The sequence below is a fragment of the Camelus ferus genome, chromosome 6, assembly GCF_009834535.1.
Source record: "Camelus ferus isolate YT-003-E chromosome 6, BCGSAC_Cfer_1.0, whole genome shotgun sequence".
NCBI classification, from domain to species: domain Eukaryota; kingdom Metazoa; phylum Chordata; class Mammalia; order Artiodactyla; family Camelidae; genus Camelus; species Camelus ferus.
Genome location: NC_045701.1, coordinates 15,551,222 through 15,575,096, shown reverse-complemented (window position 1 = coordinate 15,575,096; position 23,875 = coordinate 15,551,222). Strand labels below are relative to the sequence as shown.

General features: G+C 47.1%; 1 protein-coding gene across 1 annotated transcript; it reads right to left on the bottom strand.

Annotated features, from left to right (window-relative positions):
* Positions 1-423: 423 nt before the first annotated feature.
* HDC (histidine decarboxylase) lies at positions 424-22,140 on the bottom strand. The gene is made up of 12 exons (XM_006181301.3): positions 22,103-22,140; positions 19,843-20,015; positions 16,292-16,405; positions 15,093-15,215; positions 12,723-12,857; positions 12,326-12,469; positions 11,825-11,891; positions 10,821-10,983; positions 10,639-10,729; positions 5,619-5,717; positions 1,538-1,639; positions 424-1,404 (listed from the first exon to the last, which is right to left on the bottom strand). Exons 1-12 carry the CDS (start codon positions 22,128-22,130, stop codon positions 658-660), a joined length of 1,986 nt encoding a protein of 661 aa, XP_006181363.2. The 5' UTR covers positions 22,131-22,140; the 3' UTR covers positions 424-657.
* Between the last annotated feature and the right edge of the window lie 1,735 nt (positions 22,141-23,875).

Here is a 23,875-nt window from a genome sequence, read left to right as displayed (position 1 = left end):
GCGTCCAGAGAAAAGAGAAAATGCACAAGTTCCCAACTTAGAGAGGGAACATCTAATTGTCGTGAAGGACTCGAGGAGCCTACTGAATGATGAGCTTCTAGTCAAGTACAACCGTGAACAGTACAGTCTGGTGGAACAGCCTGAGCTTTACTGAAGACAAGGAGACCTGGCTTTGCCCACTTAAATGCTGCATGAACTGGGGCCTCCGTTGCCTCATTTATAAACCATAAACCACAGTGCCTGACCCAAGCTGCCTGCCTTCCTCATACCAAGAGTCTCCTCCAAAAGCTTTTTCTCATAATTAAAGTCAAATCTTCAGCATCTCCAAAAGCAGAATCCATAGAACATTCATTTAGACTCCAGAACACACCCTGGTTAATTCATCAATATTTCAGTGGTCGATTAAGTGACACAGGATATGCATTTTTTCAGGGACAAGCACAATTTATTTCCACATTATATTTCATGTCACAAGCTAAATCACAGAAGCTGCCGGTCAATACACTACCCTGGACCCTTAACAGAATCTGAGAAAAATTATGGGCTCTCTCCCAAGAAAAATGCACACACACATAAGCACATAAATTTAGCGAACAATTTTGAGGGGTTCAGAGACTCCCTGAAACACATTCATGGACTCTGGCTGAACCTCCAGGTCTAAACCATTGCCTGCAGAGGGCAGCAGGGCAGCTGGAGCCCACATTGAGAGCTGCATTCAGGAAAGCTGGGGACGCTGTAGAACTTGATTAGTTTTTTGAAGGCACTTTTCTTTAGCATCATCATCTCTTCTGGAAACCTGGAAAAGATCCTGACCCGGGAGGAGCCCCCATTCTTCACAGAGCCATCTGCGGGCTGTGGCTTCTGAGCGCTCACCGGCACGCTGTTGCAACTAAGGGAACGCACTGCCTTCTTCTTATTCTGCACAGACAAATAACTGAACAGAAAGGAGGACAGCTTGTGCTTGGTGACGTCAGGGGCCTCTTCGGAAAAGCAGTCATCAAGTGGGTCCAGCAGGGTCTCAAGATGGCGAAAGCCTTCCCCTCCCCCAGGACTGGCTGCCGCATGCTGAGGCTGCCTGATGGTCTTCCTGGCCTGGGCTGGGTCGTCTCCTGTGCCAGTGACAGACTGAAAGGACATTTCCTTGGCCGAGGCTCTGGGGCCCCTGGTCAGGGGGATGAGGTTCCCAACCCGAGGGCTAGGCTGGGAAGTGCAATGCTGACTCAGGACGAGAGTGGCAGCATCGTGAATGAGATTCCAGTCTCTCAGGATGTCATCCCTGGTGGTGAACTGGGACGTCACAGTGAAACGGATGATCAGCTTGTCCTGGATAGTGGCCGGGATGAGGAAGAGACGGCCAGCTTTTGCTAGTTCCTTTAACACACTTTCTGTGAGACAATTAGGACCCTGTGAAGGATGAAGAGAGGTAAAATCTGTATCACATTTCCTGTAAGCATCCCCGGAAGCCCAGCATTTCCCTTTCCAAGAGGCTGAAAATCACCAAATAGCATCTTTCATGGGACATGGAAGATGGCATTACCTTTAGACGGAAAACCACCAGACCAAGGTGCCTCTTGGCAGGAATTTCAAAGAAAGGGTCATTTCTGACCAGAGACTCAAAGTATTTTGCCATTTCAGTACCCTAGAATTGGGAACACAGAGAGAACTGAGATTATTATCTGACAGGGGACGACCATGCATAAACGTTCACACGGCCAAATGAGTTTAAACTAGTGACACCTTTGAACCAGAGACCTAAGTGGTTCCTGTCTGATTTTCTTCTCCATTTTATTTTACTTACATTCCAAGCTATGAAACCTCCAGTGTCTCCCTGTTTCTTGTCACATTAGATCCACCTTGAGAACTCATGTCTCAGGGCCCTCTTTCAACTCACCCCCAGAATCAGAAGGCCTGTGCTTTGCAGTCAAGGCAACGTATCCCTCATAGCTTGCTTCACAAATGTTGGCTCCCAGATGGGCCTAGGGGGCTGGCAAGGGCCCAAACCCAGCCCGTGTTCTGCATTTCCAGTGCAGGTGCCTCGTAAGGGCAGCAAATGCTCAGAGGAAGAGATGTTTGTTTCTACAGGCCCACAAAGGCACCCAGAGGGCTACTGACAGCCCTGCCCCCATCCTGAGTCTCCATCTCTCCCTTGCCCCTCAAACCCTTTCCCCTCAATACCCTTCATCCTCTTTTTTCTGACATTTCACAAAGGACATATTTTTACATCTCATCCCCAGGTACACCGTGGAGAAGGCTTCAAACCAGTTTAACGGGTTTCTGCTGGGGATGATGGGGAAAGTTCTGGAAACAGAAGATGTAAATGTACCTAATGCCCCACTGAATACAACAGTTAAAATGGTTAAAGTTGTAAATGTTACATACATTTTACCATAATAAAAATTTTTTAAGTTTTATATCATATCAATCTTTCACTGAAGTTGATGTCATTTTTTAAATTTCCTATTTCTTTCTACTTAGTATTATTAACTAAATAAGGATAGGGCTTGCCTTTTCTTTCATTTTAAAAAATTTCTCCAGGCACCCAGAAGGATCTCGATAAAATATTTGCTAAGTAGTTGCTATCACCTGATTCTCATACCGGCTACTCTGTTTCAAGAGAAGTCAAAGGATTTAGCAGAAGGAGTGCTACAAACCTGATCCAGAAGCCCTTTCTCTCTCCAATGCATGGTCTGTTTAAAATGGTCTCCAATCCCTGCCCTAAGAACTTTTCATTTTCAAGTCCTAAGGCTCACTCTCAGGGAAAGCACCCTGCTAAACATTTTTTCTAGCTATTTTCTATTTCTACAATTTATTTTCTAATTTTGTCATGATTCTCCCCTGTATCTCCTTCCCTCCAGGCCCATTTCCATCCCCTGCCCTGCCAATCTGCAGATCTTTCTAAGGAAATTCTTCTTAAAACTATCTGAGCACCATTAAGACATCTCAGGTACAGATCTAGAATCAGGCTAGCTAAGGACCGTGAAACTGATACTTTTGAGCAAGGAAAGAGACCGAGAAGTCATCTTTGTTCAATCTCTTCATCTTCTAGGAAGAGCCAAGGTCAAGTGAAGTCCCCAAGGTACCAGTGGCAAATGCAGATCTCTGGTTGCCAAGCACACTCCCCCCAACCATGCTCTGCTCCCTGCTACAACACATACTATTTGCAACAAAACAGAAGAGGGGCAGGGGAGAGAGAGGAAAGGGGGCAGGCAGCATCCCTGCCACCAGAAAAGACTCTGGCCCGGGAGGAGCCCCCTCTCTCCATGGGAGATGAGAGGTGTACAGCGTTACAACCAGGGTCCTATACCCATCCGGGTCAGGGCTGGGCAAACTGCAGCCCCAGGCCAAATACAGCCCCCTCCACACCTGTTTTTGTAAATAAAGTTCTTTGGAACGCAGCCACACCTATTTGTACATTGTCTACAGTGGCTTTTGTGCTACAAAGACAGAGTTGAGTAGTCACAAGAGAGACCATATGGCCCGCAAGGCCAAAAATATTTACTGTCTGCCTTTTACTGAAATAGTTTACCTGTCCCTATTGTAGGTGGTAGGAGATGATGATGATGATGACAATGATTTGTTATCATTAGAAGAAGGAAAAAATGAAGGAGGAGGAGGAGAAAGGAAGAGGAAAAGGAAAAAAGGGGAGGAGAGGAGGAGTGGGGGAGGAAGGGGGAAAAGGAAATATTTACTGAGTACTTAGTGGAGTATTAGGTCCTGTACTAAGTAAGGGCTTTATGTGTATTATCTCATTTAATCATGACCATAAACCTTTGAGAGACGTATTATCATTCTCTCATTTTGTAAATTAGGAAGGCAGACACAAAAAGTTTAAGTAACTTGTCCAAGGTCACCAAATAGGAAAGGGTAGAACTAAAAACTCAAACACAAATCCCTCAAAAGCACTCAAAAGCACTACCCTGTAACAGAGATACACAACTCGGTTTTATACAACTTTCAAGAGCTCACGTAGTTGAGAGTAGCCCAGAACTGTGAAGAAAGGAGGTCTTTAGCCTAAAGCCAAGCAATCACTGTCCCTGAGCCTCAGCTATAAAATGGGGTTCATCAGGGTGACTACCCCAAGCATTGCTGTAAGAACCTAATGAAACACTGTAAGTTATTTCTTTAAGACACTATGCAAGTAATAATACTTATGATCGCAGTCAAGTTGAAGAGGTAAATTTAACTCACATCAAACAACTTCATTTTAGTTCCACCCCTTACTTTTGTGGGACACTGGTGGCCTTTTAGAGCTCGGTTTTGTAGGTGATCCTAGGAATGCCAAGCAGGCAAAGACAGGGCAGATGGAAAAGTCAGGGAAGCTCCTGGGAAAAGTGGAACCCAACCCATGAGCTATGCCGGAGGGCAACACACAGGTGAAGGTGCAGAGGCACCCTGAGGATGGAATTGTAATGCATCGGTGAGAAGCTTGAGCTTAGAGGCTGATAATCTGGTCCTTGAAAGCCAGGCCCGGGAGTCTGTGTAGGCAGTGGGGAGCTGATGGGAATTCAGGGCTTTGAGTTGCCTGGCAGAGGCAACGTGACGGGTGTTAGCCAGCACCTGCATGTTGAAGATCCATTCCTAGGCCGTAAGCAGAGGAGTTTTCCTGATAACTTGTAACCTCCACCCTCATCCCCCTGCTACCACCTTCCAGTTTTGAGTCTGAGGATCTCGAGAGAGCACAAAGTGCCCAATGTGCCTCCAGATGCTGCGTGACAGCTGCTCACTGATAAATGTCCAGTTAATCAACACCTTGATGTTGATTGATTACAAATGTAAAATCACCAACTCCTAATTACTGATTCAACCGTTTCATTTGGCTCTGTGTTTGCTTAATGAGGAAGGAATTCCCTAGGGAGAGACACACAAAGGAACAAAGCATGATGTCTTTGGATTAACCCTGCTGCTTTCATCAATAACTCTGTCTTACTCATAGTTGCTCGTAGAAATGAGAGGAAAACACTGCTAGCCAAAGTTCTTACTTAAGATCCACAACTTCCATAATGAACATGATGGAAGACCATGCCTGTCCCATTTCCCTCTGGATCTCTTTCCTAGCACAATCATTCGGTTGTTGAACTGAGCTGAAATATATTGTACCAAATATACCTTTGGTAAATACCTGTTGACACATTGCAGGGATGTTTGTTCCAGACTCAGTAAGTCTCCATGTCCAAATCAGGAGAGCCATGTTTCTGGCATAACCATAATAGTGACTAAAATTTTCAGACAGCCGTGACAACCAGAGTAATTCTGAAAAAAGATAGGCTCCTACCCTGGCCACACGGTGCCCTTTGGTTTACTCTCTATTTCTTTCCCTGCAAATCAGGCTCTCAGGCCACCCCTCCCTGGGGCTCAATGACAGCAGAAGGCAAGACATTCAGGCAGGGGAGAAAGATACCAAAAAGCCCTGGGTGTCACTGTTTTGCTCACTGATCCTCTAGCTAACAAAGCAGCAGCCTCCCTGAATAATCAAGTCCCAGGAGCTCCCAAACAGGCCCAGACACCTGAGCCATGCACCACAGGTCCCCAGGGCAGGTCTGCAAAGCAGAAAGCAGATTTCCTCCCCACCAGGCCACAGAGCAAGCATGGGTTCGGCCCACAGTATGCACACTACGTACATGTCTGACGTGTGCTTGAAGATTCTTCACTCCGAAGGACCGAATCACGAACCAAAGTTTAATAGAGCGAAACCGTCGGCTCAGGGGGATCTGCCAGTGCTAGAACAAAGGAACACGGTGTTTGTGGTTAGAGACAGGGACCCTGGCTCCCCAATACGCCCCTGGGCTTTATCCCTCATTGCCTGCCCAGGCACCCAGGGATGCACGGTGTCACCATAACTCCCGAAGCTGTTGCTAAGGAGAAGCTGAGACAAGTTACCCAAAGGCTGCCTCGTCATGTGCCCAAATCCTAGCGAAGGTGGCCAATAGGCCCTGGTCCAAGAGCAAGACAGGTGGAAAACAAGCCCATGACCCTGAACCAAGGAGAAGATACTTTGCTTTTAATGCCACTTTAAACATTTCATCCCAAGCTGAAATTCACGATAGGGGCAATATATTTTTGTTCTCTAAAAGGACCTAAGTTCCTTGAATAGCAGAAAATAAAGTTCTATTTCTCTTCCCTCCGAACATGTGAAGTCAGTGATCAAGAGCTCGGACACTGGAGCCCCGCAAACCCGGGTTTCTCCTCCAGCTCTGCCTCTCACCGGCCGTGCCCTTGGGCGTGGCTGCCTCACTGGCTCCTGGTGAGACCAAGAACGAACAGCACCTCTGGGGAAGTGGTTCCAGGGAACCAGGGCAAAGAGCTTCACAGGAAGTTATCAGTAAGTTCTGGCTCTTTAGATGATAAAAACCTGAGCGACATATCACAGTGGTATTTCTGCCTAGAATCCAGATGATCATTATTTAATCTCACTGTCCCGCCCTGATTTTTCCTGTAACACTCCAGTGCCCTCAGGAGGCAGCATTCCAGCCCTCAGATTGCAAATCAGCATCCACTCTTGGCCTCTTTTAGCCTGGATTGACCCTTTGTTCCTGGTGACCAAATTTAACAGAGTTTAAAGTTCTCGGCCTCTGTTAGACAAAGATTGACCCTTTGTTCCTGGTGACCAAGTTCAACAGAGCTTAAAATTCAAAGTTGTGGACACCAAAGATCTGAAAAATGTCAAACCAATTCCAAACAAATCTCTCAGATCTGAAAACAGAGCAGGGTTTGGGAAACATCTGCAATTATTCGGATGTCTAAGGTGGTTTCTAATGACCTCTACCCCAAATTTCAGAAAGCTTCACCACAATTTCTTTTGACTAGAAATAAATATTTGTCCCATCAAATATTTACCTACTCCTCTACAGGACTGCCAAATCCTCAAAACTGTGCTCACCTTCATCTTTCACCCCAATTTCCTGACTCAGGCACAGTTTGGATACTACCCTTTGGTTGATGGACAATGTTTCTCCTATATCAAGTAATAAGCCTTGGATTTCCAAGCCAAACACTCTAGTGCTGAGGACCAGCTTGGGGACTTTCGTCACCAGCAGAGGGCATCAAAACCTGGACACAGGACAAAATCCCTGTAAGGGAAAGCGTCAACTCTACCCCTTGCTCACTGAACATTCTAGAAGGAGACTAATGAATGGATAATAGCAGCCTTCTCTAAAAATACTGCTTTCCAGATGGTTATGGCCAATTGACTCCTATAATTCACCAGCAAATTAACATGAGAGGCAGAGATTTTTTAATTTTGATTTCTTTACACTCTATCCACATCTCCAGTGGTTCCTACTGTCACTATTCCAAACCCAATCCATGCTGACCCAGCACGTTCTAGCCAATATTTTCTGTTGGGAAAGGAAATTTGGAAATGACTCTTCTTTAACTCAATGCTTTCCCAATTTTTCTGGTCAAGATGGCAGAGTAGTAGGACCATGAGCTCGCCTCTCCTCACAACTACAACAAAACCACAACTGACTGCTAGACAACCATTGAGGGAAAAAAAAGACTGGAACCTAGCAGAAAAGATCTTCTTCAACCGGAAGCATAAAGAGGAATCCACAGCAGGACGGTAGGAAGGGTGTGCTTGTGATATAATCGGGCCCCATACACCCTGCGTGGGCAACCCACAAGCTGAAGAATAATTAAGTCACAGAGGCCCTCCCACAGGAGAGGTCTGAGCCCCACATCAGGCCCCCCAGCCCACGGTTCTGGCATTGGGAGGAGGAGGAGACCCCAGGACTTCTGGTTTTGAAGGCCAGTAGGACTTAACTCCAGGAGCCCCACGGGACTAGGGGAAACAGAGACTTCATTCTCTTGACAAGTGTGCACAGAATCTCACGTGCACCAGGTCGAAGGGCAGAGGCAGTGATTTCATAGGAATCTGGGCCAGACCTGCCTGCTGGTTTTGGAGTCTCTTGGGAGGTAGGGGATGGCTGCTGCTTACCCAGGGGACATAAGAGCTGGTGGTGGACATTCTGGGAATGTTCATCTACATGAGCTTTCCTGGAGGCTGACATCTTGATTGGATCATTAGCATCAAGACCTAGCCCCACCCAACAGCCTGTAGGGAAGCCTCAGGCCAAACAACATATAGGGTGGGAACACAGCCCCACCCATCAGCAGACTTCCACAGCCACAAACACCCTACCTCTAGACACCCTATCCACCAGAGGTCCAGGACACATCTCCACCCAGCAGTGGGCAGGCACTGGCTCCTCCTGCCAGGAAACCTGCATTAGCCTCTAGTCCAGCCTCATTCAACAGGGGGCAGATACCAGAAATAAGAAAACAATCCCAAAGCCTGTGGAAGGAATCCACAAACCCAGGCAAGACTCTAGTACTGGGACAGGCTGGACCCTGGCCCTTGGGTGACAAAAGAGGAGGGTACTGCTGGGACGCACAGGACGTCTTCCACAGAGGGCCACCTCTCCAAGGTCAAGAAATGTAACTAACCTACCTAAAAATACAAATAGAAAGGTAGACAATATGAGGTGGCAGAGGAATATCTCCCAGGCTAAGGCACAAGATAAAATCCCAGAAGAAGAAATAAGTGATGACAAGATAGGCAATTTATCTGAGAAAGAGTTTAAAGTAATGATGGCCAAGATGTTCAGAGAACTCAGGAGGAGTACAGATGCACAGAGCAAAGTTTTAAGCAGAGTTGGACAATATAAGGGATATCCAAACAGAGTTGAAGAATAAAGGCTTTCCCAAGCCCTCTCTGTCCTTTCAAGGTTTTTCAGGTCTCTCTTGCCAAGGACAAGACAATGCCCCATCCACTCACTGAGGGGAGGAGATGGCACTTCCTGATGTCAGAAGAATCTAGCCCTGATTCCAGGTGGCCCCAGGACCCCAGGGATGAAGTCAGTAAGTCTTCTTTCCCGGGGAAGCCGCTCCATTTCTGGCTCATGTCAGACATGCCTGGGGTTCTATTTAAAGCTGCAGCCACCCAGGTGAAAAAGTTTAGGGCATGAGCTGGAGCAGCAGTGAAGACCCCCAGGGTCACAACAGATGGCAGCTTTGGTTTTCTAGGAGTTTCTTCGAGATTCGAAAATTAAATCCACAGATGAGAGGTGGGGGACAGAAAACATAAAGCAGCACCTTCTGGAGGTAGAAATATACACAGTAAGGTTCCCCTGGGCCAGTGTGAAGAAAAGTTTAATTTGATGTTTTTTTAAGTGATCTGGTAGAGAGAGCATACCATAAAATCTTCAGACTGATGGGAACAAACCACAGGAAGACCCTAGGATGTTGTTGTGAACAACAACAACAAAAGTAATACAAAATCCAAAACGGCCAAGGCAAGATAATGCTCTTAAGTTAAGAGGATCCAAATTCACTTATAGGAGAATGGGCATCATTTCAGGAGAGAAACCTAGAATTACCCCTAAAGATATCTTCCCCTGGGGATGCTGTGGAATTTTTTTTTAATTAAAAAATTGCTGAAAACCCACCAGACAGGGCAGTGGAAGTAAAAGAATCTTCTTTTTTTTCTATTTCTATCAACCTCTGGAGGGTCCTCCCCCCACCAATGCAAGTTTACTGCCTGTAATTCCAATCAAAAAGCTTCAAAAACCTAAAGAAAGTGTGAGCTGGTCCGAGGGAATAACCAATATAATCAAGGAATGATGGGGTGATTATTTTAGGACGAAAAGGGCAGGACACTTGAGTCCCAGGAGATAAGAGAGAACCATCTCTTCACAAAGAATTACTCACAGATGTCAGGCATTGCTCTTTGTGTTTCACTGTGTTAATTCATTTAATCCTCACAGCAAGCCTAAGAAGGCAGCACTGTAATTATCACCCTCATTTTACAGACAAGAAAATCTAGATACAGACTTTAAGTCATTTGCCCAAAGCTACACAAGCTAAGAAATGGAGGAACTGGAATTCAAATACAGGCCATCCTGGCTTTAGCACCTACATGCTTGGCCACTTTTCTGTATAACCAATCTCTGCATCTTAAAAAAAAAGAGCTTTTAGGAACATCAAGCCTACATTTATTGAGCATGGGCCGCATTCCCGGTATTGTGCTAAGTGATCCACATGTATCTTCCCACTTCAGCCTCCCAATACCCTATGAAATCAGTGCCACATACTGATTTTTCAGGTAAGATCAAGGCTGAGTGAGGTCCACTAAGTTTCCCAAAAGCCCACTGCTGCTATGCAATCCCAAACCAAGTTTACATTCCTGTCTACCCTAAAATTAATGCACTCACCGAGGAGCCTCCCACAGTGCCTCTACAGGGACAGAAAGCTGAAAATGATTTAAGCAAGGAGTCTCTTTCCCTACCCATGGAAGTTCTCTGCCCTGCCCTGCTGCTGAGGGGTAAGCAGAAAAGATAATCCAGGATGAAGGCAGAAGAAAATTGGTCCTGTGGTAGTAGGGAGAATTTTTAAATGCCACAAATATTCAGGAAACTTGCATACTGCCTCAAAGGTTGGTCTCATTTGCTAGGGTTTTTAAAGTTCTCTGGATTTCATTCTGTACACTGAGGCACAGCTTGAAGCCAAAGGTAGACGGTGGCAGCATTATGGGAAGGGCTCACAGTGTGCAGCTCTCTGACGGAAGGAGACCCTCGGGGTCAGATGCAGCCCATTTCCACCTCAGAGGCAGCCAGGCTGCCGGTTCCGGTTCCGGCCACTCACCATGAAGTCGGTGGCCACGCCCGAGTCGGCATGCCTGAGGTAGACGGGGTTCACAGAGAAGGTCTGCTGCAGCTTGTACTTGTCCTTGACCCTGTGGGTTCCCAAATGGGCATTAATGGCTGAGGCCTCTCTGCAGGAAGCAAGGCTTTCCCACAGGCTGGGAGCTGGGCTGTCACACTCACCAGAATGCAGTACAGTCAAAGTGCACCATCATCCACTTGGAAGGATTAAAGGTGAAGGAGTCAGCATGCTCGATGCCCTTCAGAAACCCCCGGAACTCGGGGCACAGGAAGGCAGTGCCTGCATAGGCAGCATCAATGTGGAGCCACAGCCCCTCACGGGCACCTGCGGAGGCAAACGTCGCCTGGCTGGGAGTGGCCCTGAGGGTGGGAGTGGGTGCCACCAGCCAGCTAAAAGGCATCTCTTGTCTGGCCCAGCCAGCTGGTGGGCGGCAAGAGAAGGGCTGGGAAAGGAAGGACTGCTTTGGCTAAATGACACAAGGAGGCATGTGGAGATGAGGGGAGGGTGTCTGTGCAAGGATTGGGGCCAAATGAGGCACAGCCACCCCTACAAGGAAAGCCTACAGCGCCTCTGCCCGCCTTTCCTCTCACTGGCCCAGAGGGTCGGCACTCTCTTGGCTCCACCTAGAGCTTTCTGAAACAGAAAGCAACCTACTGCTGGTTTGGAGAGCAATGTTCATGCACCTAAAACAAACGTCAGTGAGGGCGTGTCTCTCTTTCCTAGTAGGTTTCTTGCTTGAGGATTTGGAACAATCACATTTGGGTTTCTTTTCTGCCCTTATCTCCCCCAACAGTTTCCCCACCTCTACCCTTTTCATTTTCTTAGTCTAGACCAGAAAATACTCCCCCAAGCCTCATTCACCCTGTGTTTTGGATACTGCCTGCTTTAAGCAGATCTCAACATACAAGTGAGATGTGAGAGGCCTAAGGCCCTCCCACTGCTGCCTCCTAGGACAGGCTGTGAAGGAGGGCAGCTCTAAGCCTTGGTCCCACGCCTGGGCAAAGCAGTGACCTAGCTGCCCGGAAGGTGCTGGTGACCTCTGCTTGCTCTTCCCACGCTCCCTGCATTGACCAAGGAGGGGCGAGATAATTCCACTGGGTTGGTTAAGGATTCGTGCTCTAGGGAACACTACTTGTCTTCCTAGCCAGACAGGACAGACACTTACAGATGGGGCCCAGCTCTGATAGGCAGTCAAATGCACAGACCCCAGTGGTCCCCAGTGTTGCACAGACCTGGAGGAAAACAAAGTTAACATGGGAAAGTGGGCTCGTGTGACACATTGGGCCTGAAAAAGATTTAATCACAGGTATTATCTATCCTATCCATCCCATTAGCACAATGTGCATTTCGCACTATATTTTATCATGACCCACAGGAAGAAATACAGCAACCTAGGACATACATGTATTTGACATAAAAATTTTACCAAACAATGTGTATTCTCACTACAGAAATGCACTCTGATATTTTCCTTTCTATTTCTTTTTTTTTTAATACTGGCTATGACCCACAAAATTTATTTCACACAGACTCATAATTTGTGAAACACTGTGTTCAAGGATGTTTCTGCTCTTATGTGCAGCATGTTACTTACCTGAATTCTGATAAAAATCCCTCCTCCTGTCCCAGCTCTATCATCCTAAGCTCAGAACTTGGTCTGACTTACAAAGACAGGCACCAACCCCCGCTCCTTGTCCTCCTCAATGGCTTTCTGAAGAGCTTCCCCTCGAAGTGAGAAGTTGTCATCCACGGGCAGAAATTTCATCTTGACCAAAGAAATCAAACCAGCCTTTTCCACTGAGGAGTGGGCCTGGCAGGACCATAGAAACCAGTTAGCAGAGTCATCCTGGGAAGGAGCACTGCTTAGAACCCACTGAAGCCAGATCCGGGGAAGCAAACACAGCATCAAACATTCATCTTCCCCCAGGGTTCCCGGAGACCACCTCCGAGGCCTGAGTTGCCCTCGATCCAGCCCGTTCATGTCTACAAGGAAATCACTCAAGGACTAGGACCCCAGAAGCCAAGCGCTGCCCTGAAGGTGTGGCCTGTGCCGGGCAGCTCACCTGGTCCGAGGCATAGGCAATGAGCCGGGCGTTCAGGGAGGACTCATCTGCCCCAGGCTCAGATGCTTTCATTTCCAGGATTTTGTTCTTCCTCGCCGCCAGCAAGGCGATCAAGGTGGACTCGCTGACTGTGCTCTGCAGTGGAAGAAAGATTACCAGTGGCAGCCTCTGCCTGTGTTCTCTTGGCAAATTCCCCCGGCTTCTTAAGGGTGTGTGTGTGTGTGTGTGTGTGTTTAATAGCTATTGCCAGGGAAGGACACAGTGCCTGCCTAAGGGGCTGTCCTTCCTCCCCAGCTCACAGACCTATTCCGTGTTCTCCGTTCACAACCTCCTGTGTATCCCAGGGCACCTCTCACTCCTCTAATTTTCAGGGAAATTAATGAAAGCAAATTTTCACCAACATCTCGATTAGACCACAGAGACCAAAAAGGGAATGTTCAGTCCCTGCTAGGTACAAGTCTGCTTGTAGGTATGTTTGTTCCCTGTGTTTAAGGAAAAAAAAAAAAAAGAACTTTCAATGTACTAGGTATGGAAATGGAGTTTGTTTCCACAGGGATATCCCAGAGAGAGAGGGTTCTGGCTTCTGTGAGAGATGACTTTGGCCTCAGTTTTGTTGCCAGTGGCTCTTGTGATCTTGAACTAATATTGCCCCTCCAAAATATTTCCATTTATAAAATGGGGAGCATTCCTTTAGCTGCCTGCAAGAGTTGGGGTATCAATTATCTAAAAAAGCGATGGATAGGATTTTGCTCTGGCCATGACTGTGGGAATCCTGGGCCTCCCTCAGCAACCTCACAGGAATCCTGTTGGTTTCTCACCATTCATTTTCTCTGTCTTTTGTGTCTTTGCTTCCTGAAAGCTTCAGATGACCTACAGCTGATCACTCCCTGCTGAAAAGCCGGGCAGAGAGTGTCACAGCGAATAGTATAGACCAGGTCCCACAAGATATTCGGTGGCTGAAAATTACGCCACAACAAGGAAGCCAGCAGAAATAATAATATTATAATACCATCTGTATAGCATTTCATACTTTACAAAACACTTTCTGTCATCCCCATTGCTCCTCATAAAACCTGAGACACTGTGATTCCTGTCTACATACAGGGATATTGCTGCTCAGAGACGTTACAGGACTAAACCAAGTTCACATGGTTGATGAATACAGGAGAAAGCACTGTTTGGATTGAGACAGGCCTGGGTTTGAATCTTCATTCTTCCACTTACCAGCTGTGTGACCTGGAGCAAATTTTTAACCTCTCTGAACATCAATGCCCTTATCTCCAAAACCGAGGATAACATTTTTTACTGACAGGGTTCTTGGAGATAATTCGATGAGAAGCAAGATCATGTCCAGCAGACATTTAGCATGTTCTTCCAGATATAGTATCTGAAGCTGTAACTGTTTGCTCACAACCCAGAAAGTTCACAACGTGCAGTTATCTGTCTTTCTTGTGGGGTTCAGATTTTAATCTTGGTACAAGACTGGCGTGAGAGAGAGAGTCACTTAGCTAGCAAATGGGCCCAGCAGACTTTCCAGTTCTCATCTCAGGGCAGCATGGCTCTTTTCATGTAATAGAAGAATTTACTTAATCCCTTTGAGGGTATTATTATTATTATTACTTCTCTATAAAGTCAAGAAAATAAATGAGAAAATACTATATTAGAAAATCAAGACAATTACATATTACAGAAGGATTCAAGAATTTGGGGGTTCTCAAAGGTCTCAGAACCAAACTCTCATGAATGTCAAGGATTTAGAGATGCAAAAATACCCATAGTCTATGGAAGGCACCCAGTAGATTCCACTATGCTGCACTGTTCTGGACAGAAAAGTGAAATTATTTAAAGAACCATCATTTGACCGAAATTCAAAAGGCAAGGTTATAAGATAAGGTAACTCGATTTACATTGTTAATTTCTCTCCTTGCCAAGCATCTCCCGGGCCTGGGAGGGAGGGAAAGAAGTCTTTACTTGCTTTCTCTTTTCCACTTACCATACGGTGTAAAATCAGACAAGGGAGGGGAGTTAGATCACAAACTAAGAAACCTGATTCAAGGAATAGCAGACATGTGATAATGTGTTGATTGATCTTTTTCAAAGAAAAACTGAAAGAAGAGTGGAGACAGTGGTGGCAGTGCTGTAAACCCAACAGGAGTCGCGATGGTAGTGGCGGCAGCAGTGGGAGCGGGGGCTGTGGTGGGGTTGGTGGTGTCGGGTGACGGTGGTGGCAGTCGTGCCAGTGAGGATGGAAGTGGCGATGGGGGTGTGAGTGATACGCAGGGAACCCCATGGAACACATGACAACTGCCTGGGCAAGGGTTTGGCTTATCTTTTACGACTCAGCTAGGGGGAGTTTGCCATTGGAGGCACCTGCAAGACGCCTCCCCCCTGGCTGCCGGGGTGGTGGTGCAGGAAGTGGTCTGGGAGTCCCAGCATCTTTGCCAGCCAGTCCATGACGTTCATCTCCAGCTCCGTGCACGCAGGGCTGGAAGCCTGAGAGAAGGAGAACAACTTCATCCCGATGGCCCCCAGGCACCGAGGTGCCCCCACCATCCCCAGAAACTAAATCTGTCTCCGCCTTGACTCTCCCCAGGCCTAACCTAATTTGTCCCTGGAGAAGGCGCCACTGTCAGGCACTGTGTCCCATCCCTTCCCCATCCTCTGCCAAACCAAAAAGGGGAAAGAATGTGGGGATTTGATTCAGGCCACCTTCAAGGAGGTGGATTCTCCTGTGACTCAAAGGCTCTGTGGAAGAACAGCCCTAGAAATGATTGCTTCCATTTGGCTCCCCAAGTCCCTAAAATATCCAGCTGAGAAGCATGCTGAAGGCCAGGGGGATGTTTTAGGACTAAGAAAGACAGCACTCCCTCCTGGAAAAGACAGCAACTTTCCCAGCTCCCACCCCACTCACACACATAAACAGTTCAGGCTTAAAATATAAAGTCCTTCTAGGAGGCTTCTGGAATAATTTAAAACTGATTGGAAGTGCTTAGTGGGTTATTAATGGAAGTACTAGGGTCCATCCCTAACCCCTTGAAGACAAGAGCACAGTGGAAGTTGTACCCACAGGAAACAATGTGCTTAGTGAGGGTCACAAACTGTGGTAATAACCAGATCTCAGCCCCAATCTCATCTCTGTCTCTGTGAGCTGTGTGGTCTTGGGGACATGAAGTTCCTTAAGCCTTAACTTCTTAATTGGCCCCTACAAAATGGGGCCAATACTCATAATTCCATAGGGGTAAAGGATGAGACAATTTATATAAAGCTTAGCTCGAGGGAGAGGATATAGCTTAGTGGTAAAGTGTGTGCTTAGCATGCACAAGATCCTGGTTTCAATCCCCAGCACTTCTATTGAAAAAGTAATAAACCTATCAATAAAATAATAACTCGCCCAAAACAAAAGCAAAACCAAAAACAAACAAAAAGCTTAAGCTCAAACAACATAGCCATTGTTAACATTTAACTTGAAACCCTGTTCAGAGACCAGGACAAAATATATCAGCCCCAGGAGATCACTTCCTGCGATGTCCCCTTTACCCCTGGTTACAGCTACAGCTATTGCTACTCACCCAGGTGAATCCCAAGCAGTTGATGGCATCGGCCAGCATGTCTCCCAGCAGTGACGGCCATGAGGTGAGAGCTGGGTAGTAGGCGTGCATATGGGGGCTTTGCCAATGTACCACCTGGAGGCAGAGCATGGACACGGTGGCACCAGAAGGCAGGTCCCGGAGGCTTTCCTCCTCCAGAGACCCTCCCTGGCAAGGGGAAGCACCCGCTCTAGAGACAGCCTGACACTATTAAGATAACTGAACAAGTGACACAAATCACATAGAACCCATAGAACATACTCATGGTGTTCTTGCCACCCCCATTTCTCACATTCTGAGCTAGTTCACCAGCGGAGGGTTTGCACATGTGCAAAGACCAGAAGGGAATATGCAAAGTGGAAATCGCGGTGGGAATTAGAGCTGTGGATTCTAGGTAGTGTTTGCATTCGCCTCCAGTGCCTATCCCCCAGGCTGCTCCTACCCAGCATGAAAGGAAGGGGAGGCTAGGGAGCTCAGGAAGAACAGGCTGCTTGTCTCACCCAGTCTTGCAAAAAGCATCTTGAGTTCTCTGGGCACGCAGCTCCTGCAGAGGATCAGTGGGAATGGGTTCAAAGCTGTCCTTAGCTTCCCAGTGGGGATGGAGAGAGGAGATGAGAGGGCAGAAGTGCCAGCCCAAGGGCATGGGACGCTGCCTCCAGGCTAACCCTTGAGCTTCCAATGAGATTAACCCCATGTAAGGAAAAGCCATTGGACGGGAAGAGCCCCCTATAACAGGTCCTGGAAGCATCCTCAGAGGCTCATTGGCCTCACTGATTATCTAATCTGGCTTCATCTCACTGTTCTACAAACATGCCCTGATCATTTCTGGGTTCATGTCTTTGAGCAAAGCTGTGTCCCCTGACAGGAGGGCACTTCTCATACAGACATGACCTTCCAAAACCTGTTAATTCTTAGAAAGCTACTAAATGTTGATTTCCTCTGTGAACCCTCCCCCAGTTCCCATGCCCCCCTTGATCTCTTCCCTGAGCCCACGGAACACTCCCATCCTTGATGTTTCACCCTACTGAGAACTGAGTGTATCATCGATTTACTTAGTGTGCACAAATTCCTGTAATTCTTCAAGAGCAAGGACGTGTCCTGGACAAGGCGTATGGTAGAAGGAGCTTAAGATTAAGCCCAAGGACACAGGTCCTGCCTGTAACCAGCTGTGTGACCATGTAGATTTATTGTGAAGCTAATGTACTGAAGCTCCAAGGTCCCATGTTTGCACAGGTGTCTTTCAAGATCCATTGTTGATTTTTTTTTTCTTAAAGGACATCCCAAATTTTATATCCAAGTCAGACCCCCAACACCAGAGTCCTCCCTCAGTCTACCTCAGTTTCTCAACATAAAATAAATCCTGTCTCCTGGGATTATTGTATGGATCAGCCTGGGAGGAAATTCGTAAAATGTAAAGCACTAGTGTTAACAGTAAGCTAATCGCATGGTGATAGACACCTCGCATATCCTGACTGACCCTTCAATAATCAGACCTCTTCTTCCAATTTTCACCAGGCAGAAGGATCATAGGTAATAAGTTATCTTCCGCTTTCCACGCTTTTTCTTATTTAGTTCTCACAGCCCCTCTGTTAGGTAGGTTCTACCATTATTCCCTGTTTTACAGATAAGAATTGGGGCTGGCGGAGAGAGGCAGCACCCCCATGATCACACACACCTTGTAGGGACAGATGTCAGCGTCAGGACAGGAACCCAGGGCTGCCCGACTCCAGAGCCCAGCATCTAAGCAGGATGTCACCCTGTCTTCTCCCCCTGCTCTGCAAGAGGAGGAGGCAGGGTTTCTCTAACTAGGGTTGGAATTAAAGTAAAAGGACAGTTTTTCTTCTCTTCGAGTCTGGGAGGTGGCATGGAGGGAAAAATTAATCCAGTTTTCAATGATGTGCTAACCCAGATGAGAAAGTAAGGGGCCAACTGCTTTCAGGCCAGCTCTGTGAGGCTGGTGCAGCCTGAGAGATGAGCTGGAAGATTGAGTTTTCATTATCGATGTGCTTAGTGACAGTATTTTGGAAACCCCAGAGAAAGGCTTCCACCTCTGGGCCCTATCAAGAGGCAATTTGTCTGTTCTTGTAAGATAAACAAGATAAGATAAGTCAGAGAAATGCTTATCAAAACAGACAGACCTCCGGGTCCAGAAATGAGCCTCTTTAACCGCGCCCCCAGCAACTGCTGGAATTTCTTTCCCTCAAATGAATCAGCTCATTTCCACCTCTTTTGACAGTTGCTTTCAGTCTCACTACCAAATTACGGTTGGGCCCTCCGCAGATAACATTTTACAGAATGAAATCCATGAGATAATCTGATTGGGCAGCGAGCTTCCTTGGTAGAGCTTTACTGATTGAGAAATTTTCAAAAGATGCTTGCAAAATAGGCTGAATGGTCAGACAGAGATGAGTATTTGGCTTTGGACAAACTTGCCATTACTTTCTAAATTTGAATAATGTTCCACTCCTGCCTCCAGGCATATTTCTGTCACATCTCCGTTCCAAGATCTTTGGGGATGGTGGGAGCAAATATCAAAGTCATCCTGGGGGAGAGCTGCAGGACACCAATGCCCCAAGCTGGGACCTGTATGACTCTGGGAAGACAAAAACTTCTCTGAGCTGCAGTTTCCTCATCTGTAAGATGGGGATTTTAGGGTCACTCTGGGATAAAACAAGTTAGCCTATAGTGTTGCTAGTAAAGTAGCCAGCACGTGGCATGGAGCTCAGTAAAAGGCAGGCTCTCTGTGGGAAAAGGATGGTGCACGTTTGGCTCCCTGAGCACCCTGGCCCAGCTCCTCTCCCAGGTGGTCAGGGACATCATCTCAGCTCATGGCAGCTGGCTCCAGCTCAAGCTTCAGGCATCAGCCAGCTCCTGCCTGTTCCTTGGCCCCACTAGTGCTGTCACTAGGCTGTGCCCTTTGTCACCAAAAGTGTAGATGATTCAGGGACAGCTCCTTCCTACTCCTGAAAAGCAGGTCAGTCATGCAACCTCCCCTGGTTAGGAAGGACGTGGCTCCCCCCTCATGGAGGAGAAAGGAAGGAGCTGACTGGGACTCACTTGGCTTCTCTGCCCACTCAACCTGGAAATCGTGGTGCCCTCAGAGGAGTGTGTTTTCTTCCCTCCTTCCCTTTGGCAAGTCTCAGGATTCTGTAGGAGAGTCCCTGGCTCGGCCAGCTGGGGCTTCAGGGACCACCTCCCACCTCCTCTCTCCATCTTGCTTCCCACAGTTGTCCTTTCCCCTCAGAGCCAAATTTCACTATTCACCCCACCCATCGGATCTCCACACTTTTGTCGAACAGGCCCTGGAATGCAGTCCTCATCCCCTCCAGCTCCCCACTCAGCTCTACAGGTTGGAAACCCAAGTCCAGACTGAGTCCTGGCCCTCCACATGCCCAGAAGACAGGCTTGGAAGTGGGCGACCCAGTGGCTGAAGGATCACCCCAGGTGTACCCGCGGCAGGTCATTCCAGGACTAGTAGTGCCTGCCCACCTGCACCCAGATTCACAATCGCCAGTGTGGTGACTGCATCTCACCCCAGGCATGATGATTCGCTCAATATCCCCAAAGATGCTGTCCCAGCTGTCAGGTTCCTCGGGAGCACTGTCAGGCAGCTGGGCTCGCAGGTAGCCAGGTCTCACATCAGGAGTCACCCGCCGCTCCCGCACGGTGCGCAGGTACTGACAGATGTAATCCACCATCTCTTTTCCTACAAGAGAGGCAGAGGAACCAGCCTCAGGTTCCCAGGACAGGCCTGGCCAATTCATCCCCATCACCCTCCAGTCGGGGCCAGGAGACTTGGTGAAGGAGGAAATGGAGTCATGGGCTGAAAATTAAAAAATATGTAAGGGAGTGAATGAATGATGGAGGGAGTGCGTGACTGAATAAATGAACAAGTGGGAAAATCTTCAAGGCATTAAACACTGCGTGGAAGTAAAGTATTTCTTTTTCCTCTGCTTCCCTTATCCATGTCAATCTTGATCAGCTCTCCTACCTTTCTTTTCTTCTCAAAAACAGAGCAGCTATTCACTTACTACCTTATGAGTCCAGTAGAAATGCTGTGGTTCTTTCCATGCAAAAATCGTTGCACACATGCACACACGCACACACACACCCCCCTTACATTCTTTGTTGGCACAGATGGCAAGTTCCCAAGCCAGGTTCTGATAAAAGGTAAAATATCTATTTGCTCACCATTCCCATTGAACCAGTAATTCCCCACCTTTTTTAACCCATGAACTTCCTTGAGAAGCTGATTAAAACTATAGGCTTATACATATACCCAGTTTTCTGTAGAATTTCTGAGGTTCATGGACTCCCTAAAGCACAACCATAGGCCCAGAATAAGAAGCCTGCACCAACGTGAAATCTGGGGGACATGCAGGACCATGTCTTAATCCATTTATCTCCCTCCCTCTGCCTCCACCAACACAATGCCTAGAACAGTTTGTAGATGCTCAAAAAATTTTATCAAACAAATAAATCCATGAATAGGGAAGAAAAACAGCCAAATCAAATACTTGGAACCACCACAAATTATTTATTCTGTCTTCCCTTTCATTTCTCAGGAGAGGGTCTCTGTCTTCAAAGCCTCTGTCTCCTCCTCTCTCTCTCTCTCATTGCTTCTCTCCTTCTCTGTGTCTATGTGATCACCTCTCCCTTTCTGTCTCTCTCAATATCCATCATTCCTCCTTAGTCCTCCCCAGGCTCCTTTCCCCCCTGCATTATAAGAGAGAGAGAAACAGAAAGAGAGGGAGAGACAGAGACCAGTAAAGAAAACCCGATTCCTTCCCTCTGCATCATCTCATGTAAAATTTTCATGAGCAAGACAAACCCCAGACGAAACTGGGGAAACTTTTCAGCACCCTCCTCTCTCCTTTGTGCTTCTTCCAACCCTCCCATAGCCCGCCACCCCTTGTGACTGCAGCAGCACCCCTCCACAGCTCCCAGAGCCCTGGGCCTCGCCCTCTACTTGTCCAGGAACCATAAGAAATTCGTTGGTGTTCTAGTCACAGGATGAATATCCCCAGGAGTCTGCTCTCAGCTAAAAGTGCCTTTGGAAAGCAATGGAAGAAGCTAATGCCCACTGAAGTGTAAAGTCTGATAGCGTCTCAGTGAGTTATGCCCGGGTGGAGGAAAGAGAGGAAAAGTTGGACTTTAACATGGGGCAATGCCTTATGGCAAAGAAATTTTAACCAAAATAACTTACTAGTGGGGGTGAGGATATAAAACCTTATAGAAAGAGTAACTATGAACAACGATCTACTTTCCCTATTAAGAGAGCCATGCTGGGAAACAGGATAACCATTTGGTTTCGCTCATCACACAAGGCTTGAGACATAGGAAGTGCTCAGTAATTACGTGTGGACTGAATAACTAAATGAAAGAACACTCCAGAGAGATTCCCACATAAAGAAACAAATCAGAAGAAAGATAAGATTTTGCAGTGACTGCAGAACACTTAGGGAAATGATTTTCTATTTCAGAATATGAGTAATCCCCCCTTTTTCCCCCATTTAGTGGATCAGATCCAAATCCCCTCTTCTGGGGGAAAGCAGAAAGGAAAAGCGTGACAATGCAGTATGAATGGACTTGAGAGCTGATGTATGAGAGGGAGGACGAAGGAGAGGTTGAGAGTAGTTTTAAACGCAGATGCCCCATTGCCCTCAGGAAGTATTTTGCAGTAGCCAGCTCTCAGAAGGCAGTTCTTCTGCTCCAGTCAAACGACACCCCAAAATCTAAGCGGCAGGTCCTTCAAGAATGGCAGCAGGGAAGAGGCCGGGGTGCCATGCTCACCTCGCTCCCTGTACTCCTCGGGCTCCATCGTCTCCCTCGGGCTCGGCTCCGGCTCGCAGACCACACGGAGGAGGTGGAAGGTGCACTCCTGGGCGGCCTGTGTGCCCTTTATTTATAGGGTTCTCCTTTCTTCCACCTCAGCCCCGCCCTTCCAGGGCCCTTCCTCTGGGCTTAATTAATTCCACCCCTTCTTCCCCCACCCCCGGCCTTTTTGGGAACAGTGAACTTTAGCTGGTCAATTTAGCTGCTTCTAAATTAAACAGTGCACTTAGCAGGCAGCCGCCAGGTGCATACGGTCAAGAGCCCTCATTTCTTTCTGCCCCTGGATTCATACAATAGAGCCTTGAGGCTCACACAAAGCTCCCAGCTCAGTAGCCCAGAACAAAGCCAAGGGCATGCACAGAAAGTAGCCCCAGTTCTTAGTGTTACTCCTGCCCCTGTCAGCGGCAGGGAGGGAGAGACAGGCACGCAGGGCGAGGCTGCTCTGCGGGCCACGCTGTGCTGGAAACAGGCAGATGTTATCATTCAGCGCGGGTTTTTTTTTTAAATTATTACTGCATAATATTTATTGCTGGAGAGAGATGAGAAAACACAGATAAGCGAAAAGAATACAAATTGAAATATCACTCAGAATTTTTTCAGGGTTTTTTCGTTTGTTTTCTTAATTTTCTTTTTTGATTGATGTATAGGCAGTCTACAATGTGTCAATTTCTGGTGTACAACACAATGTTTCACTCATACATATACATACATATATTCATATTCATATTCTTTTTCATTATAGGTTTCTACAAGATACTGAATATATTTCCCTGACATCACTCAGATTTAATCATCGCTTTTAGCACTTAAAAGGCTGTGTGTGTGTGTGTGTGTACACATGCATGTACCATGGAGAGGGGAAACACGACTCTTGGAGTTTGACTTCTGAGTAAAAAGTGATCAAATGCTTTCAAGTTTCCAAATAGAACAGACTGGTTTGTTTCCAGTCTCCATCTTCCTTATCCTCTGGGTGGAGGTTGGTAGTTACTACTCCCATGGTCCCACCTCTCATGCTCCTCCTCCCACCTCTCTGGCTCTTTCTCTCCTCCTTCTGATCCTTAAATGTTGGCATGCTTCAGGGGATGGCCTTCCTCTAATTTCTTCCTAGGTGGCTTTATCCATTTGTATGACTTGAAATGTTACCAGGTGATAGCTGTAAACCCCATGTCACATTTATACCCTGAGGCCCTCCCAGTCTTCTGAGCCCCAAAAGCTTACCTCCAACTGCATAACTGACAAATCCCCTTGCATGGTTCTTAGGCACCTAAACTTAGCATGTTACAAAACCACATTTTAGTCTTTCTCCAGAAACCTACTTTTCGTTCAGTCTTCCCCATCTCAGTTCGTTGTATCTCCATCCATCGATCCATCCATTGATCCATCTACCTTTCCAGATACTCAAGGCATAAACCTGATCTCTTCCATCCCCTTCACATCCCCAACCCCTGCCTAAGTCAATCTGTTCGTTTGGATCCAAAATAATCCTGTCGTTTGCCAGGTTCATCCCACCTCCAAGGCGACCACCTAGTCTGATCCAAGCCATCTTCTGCACCACCTAGACTAGTGCAGGAGCCCCCTAAAGGGCCTTCCCTTGTCCACTCCTGGCCTCCTTCAATCTATTCTCTACATCATAGAGTGATCTTTCCAAAAACATGAATCTGATCACGATAACCCCTGATTAAAAAGACTTTGGCATCTAAAAAGCTAAGGAAACTCAGTAACGAATGTGAT